The 21,486-nt window shown below is 32.9% G+C and overlaps 1 protein-coding gene across 1 annotated transcript in view; it reads right to left on the bottom strand.

The window, feature by feature from the left end:
- LOC129219673 (digestive cysteine proteinase 2-like) overlaps positions 1-21,401 on the bottom strand; it is a 29,538-nt gene extending 8,137 nt beyond the window's left edge. The window contains exons 1-5 of the mRNA XM_054853949.1: positions 21,154-21,401; positions 16,651-16,809; positions 15,062-15,234; positions 6,673-6,946; positions 776-968 (exon numbers count right to left, since the gene is read on the bottom strand). Coding sequence (XP_054709924.1) covers positions 776-968; positions 6,673-6,946; positions 15,062-15,234; positions 16,651-16,809; positions 21,154-21,193 — 839 coding nt within the window. The 5' untranslated portion in view covers positions 21,194-21,401. The remainder of the gene's footprint in view (positions 1-775; positions 969-6,672; positions 6,947-15,061; positions 15,235-16,650; positions 16,810-21,153) is intronic.
- Between the last annotated feature and the right edge of the window lie 85 nt (positions 21,402-21,486).

Raw genomic sequence — 21,486 nt, 5'->3', positions numbered from 1 at the left:
TATTTTGACCTATTTTGTATTCTACAAAAAACCTCTTGGCATCTGCAGATCGTTGAAAATATGAATTTTGTGTATGGACAAGTGAAGTTTTTTCCCTTTTTTTTCAAATAAATTTTCGACTTGAAGACCTTTTAATACTCGCGAAAAAACTTTTGCAAATGACTGAGTTTTTTTTCCCTTTTATATAAAAAATGATAATAATAATAAGTGAATTTCAACATATAAATAAAACTTTACTTTTGTTAAAAAACTTACAAAAATATTTAAATGTTAAGAATAAGAATAGTATTTATTGCAATAATTATACAGAAGTAATAAAATCATAAAACTCATGTAAGATGTTGTATAGGATTTTCTTTTTATAATTATGGTGTTTTAATTTTTTTGAGTGAGGAACATTTTTTACTGTGGAGAAGCAAAAATATCTGGGGACCGATCCGCCGGACCACCAGTTAAGAATTGCAGTGTTACAACATCATGTTCTTGCGCTCAGCTCAAATTAGGATGCAAAAATCACATATTTCAGTTTTCATTGATAATGGGTTAATCAGTAAATTAATGTCACAAAGATTTGCTTTTTTTAATAACGCTTCCCAAATTTTCATGACATGAAACTTCAAAACAAGTTTTGACTGCTTAACAACCCCTTTTTGAAATTAATAAAAAATTAATATATATTCTTCACACTGAAAATATTTTTTGAATGTCATACATTGTGTCCTGTATTTTAATTCTGCAACGAATATGAGAACCAAATGAAGAAATGTGGACAAACCTGTAATTTTGACGATAGATATTCTTTCTGCTTTCTTGTTCATTGTTATCCTTGTATGTTTTCTCATGCTTTGTTTTGAAATCATCAAAGGATCTGTGAATGTGTCCATCTTCATTATTTATAAATTCTCTCATTGGGTTATTGAGAACTAGTTCTTCAACTCCCGGCCCAGGAAAATTTGTGCATTGCATCCCTGAAATGCAGTCAAAGTGCTTTTAGAAGTAATTAACCTAAATTATTTGTATTTATCATGTAATCTTTAATTTTTAGCTTTTTCAGAGTTTTTCTCAAGTTTTAAAGTATTGCACAGTTTGGTTTCAAAGGGGAACAATTTTTTCTTCAAAAGAACTAACTTCAAGAAATGAGTTTATGCTTTAAAAATATTTAAAATACTAATCTAACTTCTTTTTTAGAGTACCAGCCAAATAGTTATATTTAAGAGAAGAGAGATTTTTGTACAAAAAAATTTTCCCTATCTTTTTAATCTAGCAATGAAAATGTATTTTTCAAAGAAAAAAAAATTGTTGCATAGGATTATGTAACTAGACCTTACACAAGCAAAATTCTAGTGCAAACAGGCTGTTTATGTTCTCCTTCTAAGAAAATTGTAACAAAATCAGACAATGTTTAATGTTTTGCTATTCAAAAAGGAATGCATTTTTAATCCATTGAAGAATCAATTAGTAATATTAATTGTATTTTTTGATTTGACATAACAGAGTAGAAGCAAGGAAACTTTTTTTTGTTGAATTATTGTATCAACAAAGAGTTTAATTTTTGTTTCGTACACTTCATAAAAACCCTCCTTTCTATCACCTACACACAGATGTGATACTACAAACTAAATTAGTATTTCAATGGAGACACAGAATATTTTTTAAACTCCATTTAATACAAACGAAATGCTCCATGACTAATAAATTACATTTTATTCACTCATACAGGGTGGCGACAGGAACTGTGAAATTCTTTTTCCTGATTTCCCTGATTAAGCTCACCAAATTGCTCGTTACCAATGATAATGGTTTCCTTTCCTTGCATATTATATAATATTCAGTTTTTTAAACGTTTTAAGCAGTTAATTAAAAATATATTTTGAAAAGATATTCCCCTTTTTTTAAGTAAAATAGTATATTAAATTATCTACAGGGAAATATTTTAGGAAATCTAAAAGAAATACTTTACTTCCAGCAACCAGTTATCATAAGAATTCTAAGAAATTATTGAAACCACTCTTGAAGACATATCTCATCATGATAAAACTAAAGTTTATATGGAAATAATTTTGAATTACATTTTCAAGCAGTATAATTATTGCTGCAAGAATAACAAATAATAGTGAAAGTATAGAAGTAATGTAGTTTTACTAAAGTTAAAAAATAGACATATTTATGTAAAACAAATTGAAATCTTTCAACAACCAGAGTCATATTGAGCTATTCTCTAATCAAGAGCTTAGGTTTTAATGAATGAATACAGAGTTTTAACTATTAAAAAATAATAAAAATATTTACTTATTTATACAACCAGGGCCGATCCTAGCAGGTGTGCAGAGTGTGCGCCGCACAAGGGCGGCCAAAGCATGGGGCGGCCGCAGGCCTTATCATATAGTTCTTATAATCAGGCAAAATTCCTCAAGCATTTCTCACAAGATAACTTATAATAAGTAGAATAAATGTGCTGATTTTTAAATGTTCAATTGTCAAAGTATGTGTCGATTTCCCGACAGCATAGCATAGTTTAAGAAAAATAGAATGTTAGGGAACATTGTGTTGGTTCATTGTCCGTTAATATCTACTCTTAACACACATGCTTCATTTAATTGCAAAGTTTGTGACAGAACTGGTAATCAGGCATGGATACAGGGGAGGGGAAAGGCCCTCTTCTGAAGCATGAAATGGTGCCGTCTAAAAGGAGCACCGAGGGCGGCCACTAATGTTCACCCCCAAGCTTTATAGACCTAAACAATGAAGACATATTTTATTTATTTAAAAAAAAGCTATACTGATTAGATACTCTGGCAAGCATTTCAAACAGCAAACTATGTAACAAACTCTGTGTTTAGCAATCATGGATGCGTGGAGAGAAAATGGAAAGTTGCGACTCCCTTGAGAGTAGCATATATGAATGACGAACTAAAATGTTGTACTTTTCCCCCTTCACGACAATTTTTCTGATTAAAATCTTGAATGAACTGCCCGGTTTCAGATCAGGTACGAGGACAGGGCCCTTGCCCCGGGAAGCAAATTTAAATGTAGCTCCAAAACGAAGATCCAAAAGAATGCCATGACCTCCTTGATGAAACTAAAGAAGGCTTCTAGAAATTGCGTTTCTAGGACTTTACTTTCGGAAAATTTCGCTGGTTGAGCCATCGATCTTAAGGATCCAATTAAGTTTCTGATTCACCTCTTCCACCTTAACTTAATCAAACATAGCCTAAAAATGTTGACTCCAATATCCAAAACTTGTTTTCAGACGACAGCTCTTCCTATCATCAAACGTCATATAAAATTGTTTTGGTATTTTTCGAAATTTTTTCAGTGGAGGACCCCGAAATCCATTCGCAAACATTACTCTCAAAGACAGTCTCAATTAGCGTCTTTAGAGAAGCCTCTAATTCCACCCCCTCTCACTTAACGTATTGAAAAACAAACTAAAATTGCGTTTTTCAAACATCAGTTTCAAGAACTTTTGGGGAAAGACCCTGGATCCCCTTTTCTCCAACGCAATCACTATACCTAAAAATTGCGTTTTTAGACGGTTCCGTGGAGCCACAGATTCCTGCCTAAACTAACCTGAAATTGACTTCAGTTTCAAAAACACAGTTCGTGAGGACACACTGCACCCCCGCTCGCTCTTAGTTCCATCGTTATCAAACAATGCTTAAAATACGATTTTGGGACTTATTTTTCTAATGAATTCCGGAGGAGAACTGCCAGGCTTATGTAACTTTTTACGGCGCTAGGGCATATCCATCAGTCGTCGAGGTGAGGTGGACAAAAGTCGATAGTTATATTTTTCAGATATTAATGTTGAAAAATATTCAAAAGATCCGTAGAAGCTTCCCAGTTTTGTTAACGTCATCAAAGATAATATAAAATTGCGATTTTAGAAATAGTATCCAATTAAGAGCCCCAAAATCCCTCCTTCCCAAAAATAGCCTATAATGGATTTAAGTTCCGAAAAATATTTAGGTTCGAAATATTTTCACGTTTCCCCTATTGTTTTCAAATCTAGCCAAAAACGGGTTTTTGAAAAAATAGTGCCGAGAAATTACCGGAGGATAGCCGCCAGATCCCCTACCGTCACCAAAGACGGCCTAAATTTGCGTTTTAAACTTACATTTCAAAATCTTTCGATGGGAGACGATTGAATCTCCCTTCCTCTTGCAACGTCAAACCGAAATTGCGGGTTTAAAATTTCAGTTTCGGAGATTTTTCGGGAAGAACGCCGATCCTTCCTAAGCTACGGTCTTAAAAAAATAGCTTCAAATTGATTTCAATTTTGAAAGAATTTTAGGAAAGAACTGCAACATTACTTTCACCTAAAGTCTCGAAAAAGTTCTTAAAATTGCGATATTTGACGTCAATTTCGAAAATTTCTCCACGCACCTTGAATATACTTGACTCTTTTGTCCTTGCAACCAAACACAACTAAAGATTAACTAAAAATATTTTTCATACGCCAATTTCTATAATTTTCTTGGAGCAATCCTCCTCCCCTGAACACCTGACTCCTCCCCCCACGCTTCCCCTTCCTCCGTCCCTTCTCAGATGTCACCGAAGAAAGACTATAAAATGCGAAAAGTACCAACGTGTAAAAAGCACAAATTCGCAGATGGTAATCTGCGAATTTGTGCTTTTTATACATTGTTACTTTTCGTTTCTTTACAACAGCACAAAGGTATTTATTTATCTTACTATAAAATGCGTTTTTACGACTAGTAAGTTTTGGTATCTATTACTTTCTTCAAAGATACTTCTAGATATAAATTGTACCTAAGGAGTTTCTTACTATAAAAAATTTCTTCCTTTTTATAAGATCATTCTTCTGTCCCCCCCCCTCCCTTTTTTTAAAATTCGAACTTGACATAGAAATTTAAAGAAAGATTTATATAGACGTTAAAGATTAGTCAAAATATGCAAATTACTCTTGAGGGGCGGCACATTAGGTCTTTGCACATGGGCGGCCGACACCCTAGGATCGGCCCTGTATACAACTCAATTTTAAATGATTTCATTATTTCTCAAAAAAAAAACTTATGATTACTTTAGAAATGCCCATGAAATTAAAACATTGAAATGCAAAAAACAATGAACTAATTTCAAAATATATATGTATATAATTTGGTTTTAAAATAAAAGAATTTTAAAGTCTGAAAAAAAAAACCCTTCGTATATTCTGAGGCAACAACGAACAAAACGATAGCAAAAAACATAGTTGATTTCCTTTTAACGTTCAGTTTTAGCAATTAAATTAAAAATGCAAAGAAGTAATAATTTTTAAGCTTTTGTCATTATTAATTGAAAAAACAAAGATTTTTCTTGAAATTGTGGTTATAGTACGCTAATTACTTCAAGAAAAGGCAAGGGAGCTAAGGCAATAATGAGGGCTTCCTCTTTGCCTGTAGAGTTGTTTATTTTAAGCATGGAACGCGTGAAAGGAAAATTCAAGCTTCGTAGAATAAACAACTTTACAGACACAGAAAAGCAATCTGAGGAAGTTCATCCTGCGGTTAACAACTTAAGACTCAATACTCTGACGTTTTGGAAGAAAGATGCAGAAATATGCAGTCGAGTATAATCACACCTCATTATTATTTCTTTTTTTAAAACAAATAATTGGTTGAAAATGCATATGTAATTAGGGCACTTAATTCGGCAAAGTTTAAAAAAAAATTCATTTAATCAATTTTCCAAGAATTTTTGTTAACTTTTTTCAAAATTCCCTGATTTTTTCCCGATTAATAAAAATTTTCTGACTTTTGCCTGATCTCCTTGATTTCCCTGATCTGTCGCCACCCTGTCACATGTGGATTCTTTCCTTGTAAAGTTATGATCTGTGAGTGAAGAACAGTGTGAAAGATCCCAATAGGGCAATAAAGATATGGAGCACAAATATCAAGGAAGATGAGACAGAAATATGCTTGCTGACTACTGCTGGATTTTAACGAGAGGTGAACCTGGGATTAAATAGAAAAGAAGAACATCAAAAGAAATAAAGGAAAAGGAAAGGAGATGAAAGGAAAACAAGAGCACACTTAAAAATAAACTTTGTTTTTTTTTTTGGGGGGGGGAGGGGTTGCTGTTTTTTTCTCAGTTTAAAATTTGATTCTAGCTTTCAGGTACAAAATCTGCTCCTCTTGACGACGGGGCAAGACCCGTCGTCATTTTATACATGTTACACCTAACCAACCATTTTATACATGTTACACCTAAACAAAAACAGATTAAAGTAATTTCTTGATGATTTTCTTCTAGAAACTGGACCATGATTTGATGTGTAAAGTTTTAACTCAAGGGAACGTCTAGTTTTTCCCTCGAACAGAGGTGCACATGCAACGCTGATTTTCATCCATTTAAACTATTTAGAAATAATTTATTGCTGAAAAATCAACATAAATCAACAGCAGATTATTTTACATATATTCAAATAGAAAAAATGTTGCCAGGTACTACGTGCAAAGTTTGTCGAGAGGATTATTCTAGAAGCGGAATTTTAGCAAAAATAGAATTCACTTTTAGAAAAAAAAATTCTGATGTGATGGGAAAAAATGGAGGTCAATTTCAAAACTAGGAGACCAAATAACGTAAAGATCAGTCAAAATTTTTTTTGTATTTTTCCAAAACTTAAATTTTGCAGGATTGTGTAATCAATAATAAGTAATGTGCACTTACTGGAATTGATATCAAAGTCACCATCTGTTACATTATTAACAGTATAATTCACATAGTACAGTTCATACTTGTCATAGTGGGAACCAAGTAATGTATTGTATCCTTTCATGATATAATGCACAGGAGCACCAGTTTTCTTGTCCAAGTACATACTGTACTTGTTGGTTTTGTCTTCAACTGTGTTTTTCTGAACCCACAGTTCACACATCTGACCTTGTCTTGGGTCATCCCAAACAATTGGATTTTCTTGAAAGCAAGGAGCATCTCTTTCATACTGAAAAAAGGTAAAAAATATAATATTTTTATACTAGTTTGAACCAACTGGTAAATTGCAATTTATTTTTTATCAATTTTAATACACAAAACATTTTTTTGGCAAATAATTCAGAGTGACATACTTATATGCAAATAAACACTTAACAGTAGAACATCATTAATCCGGATAAAAACGGGATCCAAGTCATCTGAGTTAATGAAAGTACAAAATAAAAAAATAGCCTATGGATTTACCACATACATAAATTACAGTACGTAGTAAAAATTGCATTTTGAAATCAAGAGAATGAAATACAAAACTACATAAGAGAAACTTAAGTAGTATGTGGGACTCTGGTGCAGGAATGGGCGAGAAAATGTACGGCTTTACCACGGTTTGCCGATATATATCAGTTGATATATATTTTTTCAATTACAGTATTTTCAATGTAAAAATTGTGTTAATCATAGTAATATTGTTCATTTATTAGTAAAAACAACCAAATTGTCATGCACTATATTTTTATGATGTATTAATACATCACTGATACAACTAAGTAACATAATTATTTTATATTCATAAAATTATTATAATGTAACAATTTTAAGTCATATTAAAAGTGCCTAGTTAAATATTAAATGTTGATTAGAAAAAAAGAAAATGTCTAATGACTGTGCACCAACTAATGCATATTTTTTTTCCATTTCTGAATCATATAATTATGTAAAAATATCTAACAGAAAGAAAATGAGTAGGATAGCTAATGCTAAATTAACTCCATTAAAATCGATAAAAATGTAAAATGAAATATTAAATATAAATAAGGAAAGAAAACTTAATTTTAAGTCCACATATTGTAATTGTAATATCACAAAATAAAGAGTGATTTGAGGATGCTTTTACTTTTTTTGAAGACTTTAGTTTGCGTTAATTGAAAATATCGGATATATATATCAAAATATCCGATATATATCAAAATATCAGATATTTTGGATATATTCGAAAATATATTTTTGAACCCTGGGCTTGACTCATTTAACGTCAACAACACTCCAGCTTGCTGCTATAGATACCATTTCATAACACTGGCAAGTTTCTCTAGCTGTGCTACGTGCATAAAACAATATAAGTATTCTAACTTATATTTAGAGAAATAATCTTTATTGAAAAATAATTATAACACAAAAAGTTTTAAATTAGTACGACCAATATTCACAGAGATATGAAACACAGCATTTTGTGACTTACACCACTTTTCACCCACCATCAATAACACTTTTTGGGGGAAAAATATAGTGGTTAACGAGTGTTTATAATTACATGTGTGCATAGAGTGTGATTTTTCATTTTTCAAATTATTCAAGGTTTTGTAATGTATTTTTGTGCATCACGGCATGACATTTGCATGAATTTTTTAATAGCAATGAAAAATATAAATACCTTGTTTTTCTTACTTTGAGGACCTGTCATGTTTCTGAAAGAGCGATAAGTTCCAATCTCATCTTCTGTATGGTCCCTTAAAACTTTAAACTGGAATATCTCCTAGAGTTTTGGTTGCACAAATGTCAATTTTTTTGTGTTAGTAGTAGTTTTCAATGGAGATTATCTCTCTAAATATTTGTTAGGGGACCTAAGGCCCATATAAAAAGTTAAATTTTGTATTTTTGACTATTTTTTTTTTTTTTTTTTTTGCTTCAAACTTTCAATATCTTAACTACGCATCTGATTTTGAACATTTTTGCAATTGGAAGTATACATCTAGGATTAACGATTGTGAAAATAAAGGTCTTGCAGGTTAAAACAGAACACCCTGTATGTACACACATGTTTAATTGTTTACATAAAATATCATCTCGATAATCACAGCGAAATGGAAAAAAACACAGAAGCCACTGAAATCTGCTTTGAATGGGGGATGGTGACGTTAAAATACAGTGGGAGAGTTTTGAAATATTGCAATGAATTTGCACACCAGCTGTTCTAAGTATTTTAATGTAAAGATAAAAACTTAATCAAAAGATTCAGGAGGTATGATATTAAGAATTTTAAAAAAAGTGAAAAAATACTTAGGATATTACTGCAAAATACACCCTATCAGTCCAAAATGTTAAGAAAGATCTTTTCATTGGAACTGAAGACAGCTTTGTATTCTAAATAGATGAACATACCTGTACGGACTGTTTGCTTCTATTATCAACCAAAAAAAAAGCAAAATAACACTTAACTCCTTAATTAAATTTTATGATCGTATAGCTTTCGTGTTCTCCAGTCCGATAACCCAGTTCATAAGTATTTCCTTAATCATAAACAAGCCAATTTACCAGACAGAGCCAAATGGCGTCACGTGGTTGCCATCCGCAATCTAATTGCATCGTACAGTAAAAATCCAAATTGAGCTAAAATCCAAATTTATTCTTAATTATCGTAACACATGCTAGTCAAATATATCACTATTTTTCCTAAAGAATAAAAACCACGTGGCATAGTGAAACATTACACTTTCGTAGATTACAAGGAAAAGTTTAATTAACATAAATCTATTGAAGTTACATGAAACCTTACACATTGACAAAATTCAATTATATCATAGCCTTAACATGATAGGAACAAATTGGTCACCAATAATATATGACAAACACTTACTGTTCGTTCGCTGCATCCTTCGTAATGGCGGGGCCCCGTGGATCAACAAATCTCGTGAAAGTTTTGCCAAGTCAATAGGAGGAATATCGTGAATTCTCTCGAGGGCATAATTACTTTCCACATTGCATTATCAGGTAGAGGAGGGGAATCTATCGCAGGCTTTAGGGGTTCCGAGAAACATGGCACTCAACGATCACAGAAGGCTCATTTCTTCCCGTCGAAGCAACCTTTTCAGCTGTACCTTCCAGCCTCCTTTCGCTTGTCCTCTCCACTCTCACTCTCTCAGGAAGTTTTTTCGACTCTCCCCTTTTTATTTCGCCCCAACAGGGGTCCAGGGTTTCATCATCCCTTCACTACTCAGCCAAGTCGATGGCGCCCTCTTGATTTCGTTACACGTATTAAAAGTCCTTTGGAAACCAAAGTTTATATTTTTCGTAAATCCACTATAGTAACGCATGTCATAAGGTGACCAACTTAAGTTGTACTTCTCTTTTCATTATTTGTTTGCAAAAAATCAACTGTACATACCTAGGCTGTAAAAAAAACAACCAAAGCAGTCCAATGGTTTTGAAGAAGAAAAACTGAAGGTCGGTTTTCCACAACAGTTTTAACCATAATTAGAATAAATAAGAGATGATTGCCAAGAAGTGGTCCTTCAAACCTTATTCCTTCATTCTACGTCACCAAAGGTAGTGTGGGAACTCTAGGACTCCACTTCAGCCTTGTACAACTCTAGATAATCATCAGTAATCGGCAGAGAATACATGAGCGCTACTCAACTCGGCTCTGCGGAGAAACAAGTGGAGAAAAACCCACGTGCGCTCAGTCGGAAGCGGAATTCTCTTGGAACTTACGTGCAGCGTGTGCTCGCTTGACAGCGAGCTTTCTAAATGTTACTTTTTAACCTTTTAAATCTTTAATCTTTTAGTAGCCTCTAGCTCGTTTTCATGTTTATGTAGTTTTAGCACCAATAAGTGTGTTATTTGAAGGATAAACATCACTCGTCTTTAGTGGTGACCCGAAATTGTGAATATGCAACCATATCAATGGAGTTAGTGTTGGTGCCACTATGTGACTCGTTTTAGTGACGCCTGCTGTTATTTTGAGTTACCTTAGCGACTGTTTTCCGTTTTCTGTTACAAATGGATACTTTTAAAACTGACATATAAATGTCGGATTTCTAGTTCGCAGCTGGAATTGAGATGAGTTCTCTTGTTCTTTGACCGAGAGATCCGCCCCCCCCCCCCACACATACAATTTCTTGTCTTGCATTTTCATTCTGTAATATGTCTGAAAACGAACAAGCAGCTCTTAACAGCTTGCAACAGCAAATTACACAGTTGACATTGCAGGTTGGGAAATTACCACATGAGAGGGATGGTTCGCCTTACAGAAAGCGGTCTAACTCCCGCTATAGAAATGATAGCAGAAACGGGCAACATACTCAGGGCAATTCAAATTTTTGTATCTACCACAATCGTTTTGGTCAAAAAGCAAACAAATGCAGACAACCTTTTGCATTTGCCCCAAAAAATGTAATTGAATGCTACCACTCCCGATGGGGGTGATAGTGAGATGTGTTTGGTAAAAACCACAAATCGACTCCGTGTCTATGATCAAAATTCGGATACCAAGTTCCTTATAGATATGGGTAGTGATGTTTCGTGCATTCTTGCTAAGGGTAATTAGCAAAATTGTCCAAATTCTTTTGAATTGTTTGCTGCAAATTATTCAAAGATAAAAACATATGGTAGAAAACTACTGCAATTAAGTTTAGGTCTCAGACGTTCATTTAAATGGCATTTCATTGTAGCAGATATTTTTATGCCCGTCATCGGAGCAGACTTTTTGACACATTTTAATTTATTGGTCGACCTAAAACATAAATGATTAATTGAGGGTATAACCAAATTAGATTCCCGCGGAACTTTCGACTTTAGCCAATAGACTGCAGTCAAAGTAATAGTAGAAAATTCTATTTATCATGCTATTTTAGGTAAATATCCAGATATAACTATGCCTACTTCAAGATTTAAATGTGTTACACATTCCACAGAACATCACATAGAAACAGTTGGTCCGCCCGTGCATAGTCGCCCTAGGCGAATGCACCTTAAACTGTTAGACACTGTTAAAAAAAAATTACGAGTTCATGATTGAAAGAGGTATTTGTCGACCTTCGAAAAGTCCTTGGTCGTCTCCATTGCATGTTGTCAACAAAACATCAGGCGGAATAAGCCCTGTTGGGGACTATCGAAGGCTAAATGTAAAAACTGTCCCGGACAGGTATCCTATTCCACATTTGCAGGATTTTTCTTCCTTCATTGTATGAAAAGAAAACTTTTTCTAAACTTGATATTTTTTGTGCTTATCATGCAATTCCAGTTCATGAGGAGGACATTGAAAAAAACTGCAATAAATATTCCGTTTTTGGTCTTTTTGAATTCCTTTTCTTAAACTTCAGGCTTTGTAAGGCCGCTCAATCTTTCCAGCGTTTTATTTACGAGGTTTTGAGAGATTTGGATTTTTGTTTCGCTTACCTTGATGACATTCTGGTATTTTTGAAAACACAAGATGAGCACATAGGACCTGGATCAAATTTTTCAAAGACTTAATGAGTATGGAATACAGTTAAATACTTCAAAATGTGCCCTAAGGGTACCTGAGTTGTCATTTTTGGGTCATTTAATTTCATGCAAAGGAATAAAACCTTTACCATAGAAAGTGCAAGTAGTTTTGGATTATAAGGAACCAAAAACTGTAAAAGAACTGAGGGCATTTTTGGGGTTGATAAATTTTTATCGTAGATTCCTTCCCAAGGCAGCTAAAAAGCAAGTTCTTTTAAATGAATACCATAAGAAGGCCCACAAAACAACAAATAAAGGAATACAGCTATCTGACAAAGCCAGGATTCCTTTAATGAATGTAAACAACAGTTAACTGAAGTTGTTGGCTCATCCATCAAACAATGATGAAAACCAAAATGCTGAACAACAAAATATAGTCCTTTTGAAGTTTCCTTATTTGGAGCTCCTCTTCAAGTGACAAAGTTGAAATTGGTGGTTTTAGAAAATAATCCACTTGATTAGTTTTTTAAATTTCCAGGTAAACAATCTAAATTTAAAGACACACAACCCATGCAACTAGTAATAAACAACACACAGCATTAATCAAACTACAATTACTCTCTTGATACCAAGACCACCAGTTGATCACACAGCAGCATTAATTTCGATTGAGTTGTGCTTCCTTATATCAAATTACGAAATTGGTAACAATATTTTTTCTAGAAACAAAAACAGTTTCTTCAATTGCTAATATATTCTTCTTTATCAAAATTAGAATTGCCTTTGATTCTTATTGTGCAAAACCACATCACAATACCTAGAGGTCACATCACATTCATAATTCAATTCATTTTTTTTTCTTGCATTTAAATAAAATATGTATTTCTTTGAAATCTTTGTACACACTTACTGATTAACCAATAAGTTTTTTATGCCATTAAAAAAATTCAACACACTTAAGAATATTTCAGTTTTATAAAAAGTTGCTTTTTTGTTTATGCACATATTTCAGAAATCTTTTTTTCTAAATGATCATAATAATCTTATCTAAAAAGCTGTGCATTGGTTTGCTTATTCTATTAATTAAAAATATTCTGCCATTATGCAAAAAATCATAAAACTTCCATAGTAAATTTTGTTTATATGGATATAACAAACTCTCGTTTTAGTAATTTTTAAAGTGCTTATCCAATGCGCAATTTTGTTGAATATATTGTACTGACTACAAAACGTATTACTTTGAAACTACATCGCCAATATAAGAAAACCCTTAGCTATTCCAATAACATGGAAATACACACACAACAACAACAAAATAGTTTGAATTTTGAAATCTTGAATTCAAATTATGTTTTTCGTATTCGCGAATTGCGATAGGACCCTGCTCGCTGGGTTTCTTGTTTCTGTTAATGACTTTTATCGCAACCATAATTTGAATTCAAGACGTCAAATTTCAAATGAATGTCAGGGGCTGGATGTTAGATGTTGTGTGCTGGATATTGTTTTCATGTAAAAAGGATTGTGTAAAGTCGAGAAAAGTTGTTTATAAATAATTCGATTCCGAGGCACATGGATTGCTATGCATAAGCACATAGAAAAATAAAATCAAAGGACGGATATCTTTCAATGGGTCAGGTGAAAACAATAAGCAATTCTTAATTACTGAAAAAAAGGTTCACCAAAAAAACGCTCACCTAGCAAGAGTGACCTAAAGCCAATAATTTTTTCAATAACTAAGCTAGAGTGTTAAAACTCTTTCCATAATGTTTGAAATAATCTGAAGTTTTTAAGTCAATAATTGGTCGTTTTTAAGATAATGTGACCACTTTGCCACATTGTACACTTTAGAGTACTGGGTCAAACTGAAATAATTCAAGTTTGTTCCGCGATAGAATACTTTAGCATAGAAAATGCATTAATAAAGCCTATTATACAATCAATACTTATTACTTTAGCCAACTATCAAAACAAAGAAGAAAATTGAATAGATCTCACCCAATTGCAGTATGGTTCCCTTCAATTTTTCTGAGGGTATACTCCCAGTAACCCATTACGAACAATTTGTGTATGTGATCATATACATAGTATGTCATAATATAAAAATTTATGAAGCTTGAGGATATACGCTATATGTCTAAAAAATGTTTGAGAGTATACGGCATATAAGGAGTATACCCTACGGGAACACCACTGTCCAATTGAAGCTGTTTTGTAAAAGTTTCGGACAAATTCAGAACTTTTACTAGCACCACACTCAAAACCAACTGATCTGTGCTGTGTGCTACTCGAAAATAAAATCTCCATTCAGAAATTTCGAGATTTCGGTTCATATTAGTTACAAGCAGAAAAATAAATAATTAAAAATATGCACGAGATATGATCAACTCATAAAATTGTAAATCCCTTTTCCAGATATTATCAGCCGCTTAAGATTGAAGACAAAAGAGGGACAGAGGAATAGAAACATTTTCTAATTTGCGTGGGCTTTTTCCTGCCCTCCGAACTGTTGTTTCATACAAGTGACGTGCTTAAAATCCTTCCCCCACCTTCTGCTGTTATTGGGTGAAGATATTTTTCCAAGGACTAGAGAATTCTCGCCCATGGAAGTTTAATTGGGGTGACGGGTCTTGCGGTTTTAGTTCGTCTGGTTCAATCGTTGTGATTGGTTAGAAGAGGAGAAGTGGCTGGGGCTAGTCCAAATGCCCCAAAAAATCATTCTCAAATTTTGCAAGTGCGAATGCTAACAGATGGAAAAATTTTAATATTTTATTAGCGAATTGCAGAGTGCTCTAATGATTTAAACATTCTTCTACATGAAACTTTTTTTCTTATTTCAAGACAATGAATTTAAGTTATAATAAGATGTTCTTTTACATATTTAAGATTCAATGGTTTTTTAAATATATATATATTAACCACTTACATTGAAATTTGTCAAATCTGGAAGAATACTCTGAATGGAAACTGGATTATCTTTTGTTCCGTTCACTTGAAAACATGTTTGGGTAGGTAGTCCAGTCTCATCTGGCATGTAAGCAACTTTGTAGCTGGAACCAAATTCACCATCTACAGCTAACTGATATGTCTGAACAATCTCTGTGGAAAAAACAGGTTCATTAACAAGGGCAAGAGTAGCCAATCAACAAAAATAAATGCAGTCTGATCTCGCCATAATAAACCCTCATCTTACCGTCGTAGGAGTTCACTATAACAGAGTGTTTGCTACACTTGAATTCACAAAAAAGTCCTAATCGGCTTTCATTGCAAGAAAATTCTATTCATACATACTTAGGGTAAACTAAAGTAGAATTTTAGTATTAACTTATGTACTTGGGAATAAACAAATTAGAAAAATATAAAGCTGTTTTATTTGTCTGTAGAAATAAAAAAATTTTTAGCTGTGAATATTCGGATTTTATTTACATTTCATAGAGTTTTCCGATATCTATTGTAAACAAATCTATAATTTGTTAATCTCCACAGATTATCTAAAAAATTCAAAACATTGACAAGTGCTGTAAAATAACTATTCTTGAAGATTATTTACTGAAAATTAACTTTCAGGTCTGGGCTATTTCAAATGCATGTTTCTCTACGGACTGGGGTTTTTTAGCGCTTTGCATAATTAAAAAAAAAAATACTTGGAAGATGCGTCTTTTAGTATTTTTTATTTTATTACATACTTCAAGATGCTTGCTTTCATAATGAAGGATGCAGGTTGGTGCTGCCATCAATACTGCCATGTGCAGGTAAAGGGCAGTAACTAAAAATTTTCAATTTTAAATTTTTTTGCATTTTTGTCATCTATTATACGTTATCTTTATTGTACAAAATTGCTTATTTCGTTTCCGCTGAAACAAAGGCGCAAAAAAGACGTCTAATTCCAACTTTTTTCTATTGTTAGCATTATATCGAAAACGCGTTTCTTCAAATATCTCGAAATCTCATTTCTGCAGATACTGCCGTTTACCTGCACACGGCAGAATACATATATGTATATTTTTTGAAAGTAAAAGGTGCGTAGATAGTTTTAAAAAAGGCTAGAAACAAATATAACTCTTACTTTTACAGCTAAGAGAGCTGAAATTTGACCCCGGGAGGATCTCGGGCTTAGTTAACTTCACCAAAACGGCAACCTGAGTTACGCTCGGGCATAGATCTCAAAGTGTTAAAAAAAGGGATATTTTGGCAGAAAAGGGGTACCTATAGCTGAAGATGGTATTTGTCTCTAGGATACAACTGGTAAGGAATGTTACTGGGACAAATTCTGTAAAAACAGGAAAATTTCATCTTTTTTCAATCATTATAGCAGATTCTCCAGCATTATGAGATCTTTACAAGCATACTGAAAATGCAGTTTCAATCGGGACCATTTAAAAGGTTCTCTACAAGCGAGTGATCCTTCGTTCCCTATATGGTTCAACTTGGAAAAAAATCATGTTTTTGTTTTGAAATACAGATTGTATTTATTTAGAACAGCTTTTGTTACAATTAGACAAAAAAGATTCATACCTCCATAGTAATCAATGCGGCTTCTACCATTCCTTTTGTCATAAAAGGCTTTGAAAGGCTCATTGATTTCAGCATAAGGCAAAATGAGAAGACCTTTGACAAAAAAATTGTCAGCAAATTGTGGAGCACTTTTCACAGCAGCAGCTTCAGATTGGAAACCTGGCAAATAAGAATTTTAGGGACTTTAAAAAAAAAAATTCGGAACAAACAGAAAAGGATGATATTTAGATTTAATAAGAATGGTACCTTTACAAAAATATTTTTTAAATTGGTACATTTAGACATAAGGAAAAATCTGAATCAAAAAAACTTTTGCTCAGATTAAAATAAAATTCATTCATGAAACAGAGGAAAATTATTAGGGGTACTCTCTCAAAGCATAGAGAAAAGAAAAGAGGAAAAGGCAATTGTTGATTTAAAAAAAAAAAAAAAGATTGTAATTAGTTTTTTTTTTTTTTGAAAAACAAAAATAACTCAAAATTAATTCACACTTAATTTTGACTTAAGAAAAGACTTGAAAACCTCGATTCTCTTTCTTTGTGTAGGCTAACAAGCTTTTAAGGGGAGTTTAGCCTTTTCTCCACACATGGTCTGAGTATGAAAAAGAGATAGAATCGCATCAGATTTTGCTGGATATTGAGAGATTTGAAAATGGGTTTCTAATCTTCTTCAGCAGCACTACAGCCTGGTGCAGGCTAAAATTTTCTGTCTGCTTCTCCAGGCAGTACAACTTTCAGCTTAGTTTCTCCACCTTTTATTTCCAAAATCTTAGAGTCCCTTTCAATGTTTTCGGCAGAAGGCCTATTTGGATTGCAGCATTATGTGGTGAAAGCAGCAGTTTTTAAAATGTAAGAATAACGAAAATAGCAACAGAAAGTGAAGCAAGTGATGTAAAGGACACTGACTTTTTTTGCACATTAAAATGCACGCAAAAGTTAAGGTTGCCTGGTTGTCTCATTTAATAAGCACGGGGGTATGTTTACCGATCACCCCCGTGTTAAATTGAACTTTGCATTTCAGAAGACGGAGCAAAGTGAATTCACTTGGAAAATGGACAATACATATTTGTTTTTATATTAGATTTTCAGTTTTCTGTTTTTTGCTGATTCTTAAATCTGGTTATTAGAAAGTGGTTAGTTTTTGTTGTTATTATTACTGTGATTTCATATCTCTCTTTCTTCGAATGGGAATCAGATTGTGGGAGTTCAAATCCCTTTATCTTGTGTCATGTAAGAGAGAGAAAGAGGATATTAATAAATTAATTCATGAGGAGATCCCCCCCCCTTCAACAAAAACTGAATAATTTATGCATTTTACTCATTAGTTGAGAAACTAGTCTTTGAAAATAGACATAAATATAAACATCAAGCAACAATGATGCTGATTTAGACTAATCTAAACATTTTCAAATTCAAGATAAAAGACTGCGTCCCTTTGGACGGCAGTTAATCTTAGATGGAAGAGAGTGCTTGGATTGGTTAAGACGGTTTGGCGGGTGGGGCGCTCCAGCTCACCTTATAGTCTTAATTTGAAAATTTTTAATTGTATCATACTTGATGATCAGGATTTTTTAAATCAATGTTTTTTAAAATGTAATGAAATTTGCTACGCAATATTGGAGCTTTGGTAGGAGTGGAGTTTAGTAAAGACGTTTGTAGCGCGAAATCTGATAAATTTTGTAATTGATTTGATAGCAAGATCCCTATGTAATGTACAGTTTCTTACAGATGTGGGAACTTTTGTTCTTAATATTTTAATTTGAAAAGTCTGCATAGCTTTGATGTGACATTTTATTGTCCCAGATTTGGATGGCATATAGAAGCTTTGGTCTGATGATAGAAAGGTAGATATAAGTGTTTTATTAGAGACTAGCAAAAATACCCGGCGTTGCCTGGGTCAGTAATAATTATTAGAAAAAATCGTTACTTGCTTTTGTTTTCTGTTTTAAGTGAAAGAATTTAAAACACATCTTTTTACATGATTAAAAATCGAGTTTCTTCCTTACCCATAAAACTAAAATAGCAATAAGTATAAAGAACAAAGTAGTATTGATTTAGAAACGAAAGCACTATATTTAAGCATATACAAATTTAAAAAACATGAAATTAATCTTCTCGTGTTTAAAAAGATTAATCTGTTGATACTTTTTTTTAAACATGGAGTCTAAAACCTTCTCTGTATGGCTAATGAAGTACGAAGTGATTAAAAAAAAGTAGCTGCGCTCGTAATCCCCTTATGCATGCTTTAGTTATTTCGGGAAATTTCAATCATTGTGGCTCTTGGTGCGATTTTACCGAATTTGCGAAAGTCGTTTCGGGGTACCTTCGATGGTGCTCCCCCATTCTTTCCTTACTTTGTAAAACGATATGATATTAATTTTCGTTACAGAGATTTCGTCGCCAGATGCTGAGATATTTTTGGTCACCATAAAATGGCGCTAAACAGTTTCATCCGAAATGTTACCAAAATAAGTAATAAAATTTGGTGATTGTTTGAAATTGTGCAAAAAGGAAAATTAATGGAAGTTTTTGTGCTGTTTATGGATTTGCCTAATTTAGTTGCTGGATTATTTAACATAATAAAAAAAAGGCTTTTGAAAATTCTTTGATTGGTGATATTTTGTTTACATGGTGAAAGCTGAGAAACATTATGACGTAGTCTTCGGCTTCAAAAACAGCAACGTTGAAAAAACTGCCAAATTCATCAGCTACGGAAATTTTTCTGCAAAAATTTTGGCGATCTGCAGGTTGTTTGGATAATGAGTAAGTGTTCAATTAGCATAAATAATAATAAAAACCATTAATTACATTAAAGTTCCGTTTAAATGGAAAATCATCAGCCAAATCATGTATTATTTGCCAATCTTGTGCAAAAATCTTACTTCAAGATTTGACTTGAGAAAAGCCTTGAACAATCACGAAAAGCAAAGAAAGTCAACAATACAACAATTGTCGCTATCGACAGGGAGTTGAGATGATACACTAAATACTGTATTGAGTTGAGGAAAGCCTTCGAACATGGATCTAAAAAGCTCATAACTCGTTTTTTATTCTACTTAGAAATTTCGAACAGGTGCCATCTTCAGCAGAAAAATCAGAGCTTTCGATGGACATATAATGTAAATATGTGCAAGTATTTTTTCATCCCAATATTAGAGAATTTATACAAAAATTGTGTTTTATTGCCCCCCTAAGGGGGTTTTGCCCCCCATAACGGGACGAAAACTACCCTATGTGTTATTCTGATGCATAAGCTATATTATTGTAAAGTTTCATCAAAATCCGTTCAGTAGTTTTTGCGTGAAAGAGTAACAAACATCCATACATCCATACAGACAAACTTTCTCATATATAATATTAGTAAGATGCTCAGTCTTGAGCTTACGAGTAGGGGGTAATTAGTGAAAAATTTCCCCTTGCATTCGATTGCAAGGGGAATTGATTTTATTAGAGATGCTCAGTCTTGAGCTTACGAGTAGGGGGTAATTAGTAAGAATTTTCCCTTTGCATTCGGATTGTTTGGTGTTAGCTTGAAGTTTGTTAAAATTTTGGTCTAGGTGCACACCAAGATATTTAACAAAATTTGAGTAAATAACTTCATCATTGAATAATTGGTAGAATTCGACTTTGCCTTTAATGAAATAAATTAGCTTGATTTCATTTGTGTTATCAAATCTCCACCTTGTGAACCAAGACTGAGTCTCTTTGTTTGCTCTTGTAATAACAAGTAAACAGTGTCAAGATGGGGATGGGTAGCAATAAGTGCAGACTTCGTACCTTAGACACCAGCAAAAACATTCCAATACTTTTGATTTGAAAGTACTACACTCAATTTTTAACATAATTAATGACTTTAAAAAAAAACGCATTTCAGATGTATTTACTTCTAATGAGAGTTAAGTGGGTACACGCATCGATTCTCTTGAGTTAGTAAAAAAGTATGAAACTTTGTGACAAAAAAGGAAGAGGGCTCAAATATTTTGAGAAAAAAAAAACTTCAACATCATTTATGGCCAGCCACAAAGCAAAATTTCAATTAATGTCAAATGTCATTCAAAATCCAATATTTTTTTGAATCATTTTGTAAGGAACGAAACTGTTTAAAATCAAATTTTGGTTGAACAGAAAATTGTGGTACAAAGCAACAGCTTGCATGCAATCCAAGTTGAAAGATAAAACGAAATTTTCGTTTGTTTATAATGTACACATTAAAATACCTGAGTTTTTCTTGATTCAGTTGAAATAATGGTGCATTAAAATTTCCAGAAATTTAGTAGAATCACCAAGAACACAATACTTTTAAAACTGTCATCCATTAATTCAATTAATAGTCACTAATTCAGTGATTGACATGTACATTAAATGTAGTTTTAAAAGAAAAGACTGCTCCACATACTGGAAAATGACAGCAATGAAGAGAGAATAACAAAATGATAAACATTAATTCCCTAACTGACGCTGATAAACAAAAACTAAAAACATGAAATGAAGGAAATCTACATACATCCAATCGTGAAGATAACAGCACATAATAACAGCAACATTTTGGCAGCTAGCAGACGACAAAAAAAAACTAACTGTTACAATTTTGGCAATATATATATGTTACATGTAAGAAGAAAATGCAATGACACTATCCATCTTGTGACTGAGATTGTGATAAGATATCGAGCAAGAAATAGATAATTCTCAATTTCTTACTTCGACATTTGGTATTTAGTTTAAAGTTTGATACCGAAAGATTTTTCAAGATATGGGGGGAACAATTCAAGTGATGTTGCCAAAAACTGTTCTGGACAAAAACAATGGTTGTGTAATTTTAAAAAAAAAGGAAAAA

The sequence above is a fragment of the Uloborus diversus genome, chromosome 4 (genome assembly GCF_026930045.1).
Source record: "Uloborus diversus isolate 005 chromosome 4, Udiv.v.3.1, whole genome shotgun sequence".
NCBI classification, from domain to species: domain Eukaryota; kingdom Metazoa; phylum Arthropoda; class Arachnida; order Araneae; family Uloboridae; genus Uloborus; species Uloborus diversus.
The sequence above is the reverse complement of the archived record's forward strand: the minus strand, read 5'-3'. Positions and strand labels throughout refer to the sequence as shown.